This window comes from Lampetra fluviatilis, chromosome 25 (assembly GCF_964198595.1).
Source record: "Lampetra fluviatilis chromosome 25, kcLamFluv1.1, whole genome shotgun sequence".
In the NCBI taxonomy this organism is placed as follows: domain Eukaryota; kingdom Metazoa; phylum Chordata; class Hyperoartia; order Petromyzontiformes; family Petromyzontidae; genus Lampetra; species Lampetra fluviatilis.
Window position 1 is genome coordinate 11,669,427 of NC_136299.1, and position 4,757 is coordinate 11,674,183.

Below are 4,757 nucleotides of genomic sequence, written 5' to 3' on the forward strand. Positions count from 1 at the left end.
TATACGACAATTGGCTTCGTCGAAGGCTCACACGACACGCGGGAGTGGATTGGCAAAGGGCTGTACGTTGCCGTGAACACTCGCCCTGCACCGTAGCCATCCGATTGTCCGAAGCGGATGTCACGCGTTGGAAGCGACGTACGCGATTTGCTCTGCAGCGCAAACGATGCGTATACCCGTGTATGGGCTCAGGGTCTGCATGTCACGTCACCGAGTATCCCAAGTACTTATTGTTATGCATAAATATACGTATGTAGGTGTATATCTGGATTTTGACATGCTATACACGAATTAAGTTAGTATTTCAATGGACATATTTCTAATGCGCGTTCGTACATATCCACTTCCGTACAAAAACAATGTAATTTCGTAGGCTGAAATTGCCGGTCTGGGCTGATATTCAATGATTGTCTCTAAACTGGCAAAAACAAAACTTTACACCGAGAGAAAGCCACATTGGTGAACAATGCACATTGTGTGTGTTTGTGTGTGTACAGCCTTTGTAAATCCACTGCGAGATTAAGGCTTCCCCACGCCGTGCCAGTCACGGGGGTTATTTAACCATTCATTCTCCACGACGTCAACAATACTGCGGCCTAAAAAAGGACATGTATATAATAGGCGACGTTTCGGGCAATGAACCTTCATGGCACATACATTCACCACGATTGTGAGTGCTGGTGTGGAGGGAGGAAGTTATCCGCCACTGGTTCAGATATCGCTCGCCAATGATGTTAGCCGTAGCCGGGAATTGAACTTCAGGTTGGTGGATTCGTCGAGCAGCAACGATGCTAACGACTGCGCCTCTGCCCCTTAACGCATGAAGATGTTATGAAGAGCGCTCGCTCTTGACGACGAGAGGGACCCGATCGTGTTTACCATAATACTGAGAGAGAGAGCGAGAGACAGTACAACATTATATGACCAACATTTTAGATAGATGCCCTTCCCCCCCCCATTCATGAAAATACCACCACCATAAATAACCAAGCCTGGACAGCACCCGACGTTATGGTCACAACACGTGTCTCAAGTTGAGCACGGGGTTGCCTGAGCGTGGGTTAACTTATTGGGGGGGGGGTTGTTTATCACTGGCATAGAGAGAGAGATAGACACACACACATCAAGCACACCACGTCAAATGTGAATCTTTAAAAAAAAGAGAGAGACGACGACGCTACCCCCAGTGCGTGCGTGCGTGTGAGTGAGTGAGTGGCCGCTACTCTGCCGCATACGCCGTGCAATGCCGCGTGCTAAGAAACACAGAGAGAGCTTCTCCAGTGTTGCCGTGAAAGCATCTCGCGTGGTCTTTTTTATATACATAGCCCGTAGCGTGTTAACTTTGCGTGTTTAATGTGTCGGCAATTGTGATGTAAAATAACGATGAGACCGTAGCATACACTCTGGCGTGTGCGCCCAACGGTGCCAAGACATGCACTAATAGACGTCAATAGGCCCGCTCTAAAAGTAAACATATAATGTGCGACGGATTCGGGGTTATTGGCACCTCATTCATATCAGAGAGAACATATGAAGAAGGAACGTAGCCCCGTGTCTCTACCCTTCGTGATAGCACCTCCGATGAGCACGGTTGGTTAGTACAGTGCAAAGGAAGTTCAACATACATACTTAGAAGGGGCATTGCCTGAAACGTTGCCTATTATTTGTGTTTCCTCGTGCAAAACGACCAAAGCAGTATCACAAATCACGCGAATATATCGGGTTGCCCCAGAATTCAGGACACATCGGGTTAATTACATTTATTTTAACAAATGTTCAAACTACTCCCATTAACATGAATGTACGCATTAATTATCTTTTACATTAATTCATGACCTTTAAAAAAATATTACAGGTGTAACATTAATCTGGACAGTGCATACAGAGTTATGTTTTTTGTTTGCATTATGACTGCAGGTATTGTGGTCTATGCAAACATGACTCCTTGTAAAAAAGGTGTCAGTTTTGTTGTCAGAGAGAAGGGTAAAAAACAATTATAACATTAATCTCTTACGTTGTGTCTCAATTCAGTCAATGTTCTCTACATTTTTAATTGTCATATGAAAAGGAATAGTAAATAAATAGTAATAATGATAATCGATAGAATATTTAATTAAATAATCAATAGTTAACACGTGTTCATGCAGGTGTTAAAATAAATGCAGTAACCCTACGTGTCCTTACTCTTGGGCTACCATGTATATACGTGGTGTGTCCAATTGTCACTCTCATCAGCATTAGATTGTACGACAATTGTACGACAAGCTAATTGTAATTAAACGCACACACACACACGGGGGGGGGGGGGGGGTTAAGGTTGCCACTTAATTCTGTAACTCCCTTCTAGATGGTGGACTAAAATATAAGAATTAACAAATTTGTTTGACATCAAACAACAACAAAAAACACTTGTTCGTAAAAGTTTTAAAACAAATGTAATTTATATATATTCAAAAAAACGCTGCAAGTTTACATCCTAAAGGGCATACAAAGTACGCCAGAAACACGTTATATACAGTTTGTATTTACAAGCCATTCACATTGTGCACGTGTTCCTTTAAGTTGACTTTGAGAGTACCGTGTGTTACTACCGAGATTAGTGTATCGTATATGCCGTGGAAAACAATGACTTATTGCACAATTACACAAATTCACATTTCCTCTATAATATCTTAGCTATGTACACATGAGCCGGCATAACTTTAGAGGCGCGTTCAATCGTCAATTAAATCATACAGCTATATTATCTGGGCGCACAAGTGAGTCGAGCGTGCGGATTGCTTTGAAAACTAATAAACAAAGAAAAACAAGAACTTACAGTCTTGAGATCGCGTCGTTGAATTTTGTCTGTTTATCGGTAAAGCACGGTGTCGTCTATGTACACGTGGTTTCAGAAACCTTAGCGATCATCAGCACGCTGCGCGGTCAATGCAAGGAGGCGTAGGCGGATGACACGCGCGGGTAGAAGGCGGAGAGTGCTGGGGGGATGGCTGCTACGATGCTCGTGCCCACGCACGGCTCCACCGTGGAGCTCGACGCGTCCACTTGACTTTGCTGCTGAGGTTCAGTCGTCGCCTTCCCACCGTGTAGGCCAGTCAGAGCTGCAAACGCGGTCGCGGTAAGTTGCTGCTGCTGCTGCTGCTGGTGATGATGATGGTGGTGATGGAACGGTAAGTCCCGAAAGCCTCTAAGCCCATCGGCAAGCTGCAAAAAGCCACCGCAGGCTCCCGCGAGCGCCAGGGGAGGACCTCCCAAGGCCGCGTGGCACAGCAGCGGCGCGTACAGCCCTGCAGCTGCGCTTGCGTGCGGAGGGCAATGGAACGTCTGGGCTGCGCTGTAATGCAGCCCGTGCTGAAGCTGCTGCTGCTGCTGGTGATGATTCTGCAGGTGGGGATGAATAGAGGACGGGTGATGATGATGATGATGCGGCGGAGGCGGCGGAGGCGGTGGAGGGGGCATGATGGGCCAGAAGATCGAGGCCGCTCTCTCCATGAGCGCCAGGCCGGCCGAGGCGAAGAGAGGGCCGCGGCGGAAAGCGAGCTTGCCCCGGGACGCGCCCGATCTCCGGCGCAGCTTGCCCGTGGTGCCTCCGATGAAGACGTCGTCGCTGCACGGGTCGAGCATCCAGTAGTTGCCTTTGCCCGGGTCGTCGTAGTGGCGCGGCACCTTCACGAAGCACTTGTTGAGGCTCAGGTTGTGCCGGATGGAGTTCTGCCAGCCCTGTTTGTTCTCGCGGTAGTAGGGGAAGTTGGTCATGATGAACTCGTAGATGCCGTTGAGCGTGAGTCTCTTCTCGGGACTCTGCCTGATGGCCATCATGATGAGCGCGTTGTAGCTGAAGGGCGGCTTCTCGTGCTTGCTGTTGTTGCTGTTGCTGCTGCTGCTGTTGCTCTTCTCGTGCCGGGGGCAGGACGACTTCTCGTCGTCCGCCTCGTCGCATCCCTCCACGCCGTTCGCGTCGGCGCTCGCCCTCTTCTCGTCGCCGCTGCTATCGCGCCGCGCGGTGCCGCGGGCCCTCTCCTCCTCCTCCACCTCCTCCACGCCTGTGCTGCCACCGGCGTTCCCAGTCGCTTCCCCGTCCCCACTCCTGACGACGCCGCTGCTGCTGTTGATGATGATGCCGCTGCTGCTGCTGTTGATGATGATGCCGCCGCTGCTGCTGCTGTCACCGCCGCCACCGCGATGGTATCCGCGCTGCACCGCTTCGAGCAATAGGCTGTCAATGCTGAAGGATGTCTTCGCAGCCACTTTAACAGCGCCTGCATGTCGTTGATCGCCCATATCCGGACGCAGCCCAGACGACCCTCAGCCTCGAGCTGTTCCACGCAGAATTTCCAAAGCAGCGACAGCGACGAGCACTCCAAGCCAGCAAAAAAACGAACAATCCAACACCGGCGGACGGAAAATAATAAATATATACGCGCCGAAGCAAGCTGGCTCTTGCACTCCCCGTCTCCGTGTGCCAGCGACATATACGCGCAGACGCGAGCAAGAGGAGCACTCATCTGGCTGCCCTGGGACCCATAATGCGCCCTCGGCCGTGTCGGTCCGACGTGTTAAAGTGCATGGGAGCTCATTAAGAAGCGGCGCGACATTGGAGGGGCGGGAGGAAAGGCGGGGGTCGTGGAAGAGGAGGCGATGGGTGCGGGACACGGGGGGCACGGCGAGAACAAAACACGCGCACGGCACTCGCTCGCTCGCTCGAGGTTCGCAGCCCACGCGTCGGGCGGGCTGCGAGTGACGCGCCGAGCCGCCCA

General features: G+C 50.7%; 1 protein-coding gene across 1 annotated transcript; it reads right to left on the reverse strand.

Annotated features, from left to right (window-relative positions):
* Positions 1 to 2,471: 2,471 nt before the first annotated feature.
* Positions 2,472 to 4,281, reverse strand: LOC144941625 (uncharacterized). The gene is made up of 2 exons (XM_078867943.1): positions 4,170 to 4,281; positions 2,472 to 4,043 (listed from the first exon to the last, which is right to left on the reverse strand). The coding sequence occupies exons 1-2, from the start codon at positions 4,279 to 4,281 to the stop codon at positions 2,926 to 2,928; spliced, it is 1,230 nt and encodes a 409-aa protein (XP_078724069.1). The 3' UTR covers positions 2,472 to 2,925.
* Positions 4,282 to 4,757: the final 476 nt, after the last annotated feature.

Bases quoted from the DNA above. Each gene is read 5' to 3' on its own strand.
- LOC144941625 (XM_078867943.1), bottom strand. From the start codon at position 4,281: ATGGGCGATCAACGACATGCAGGCGCTGTTAAAGTGGCTGCGAAGACA. The intron at 4,044-4,169 runs GTGACAGCAGCA...GTGGCAGCACAG, and splicing joins ATACCATCGCGGTGGCGGCG to GCGTGGAGGAGGTGGAGGAG.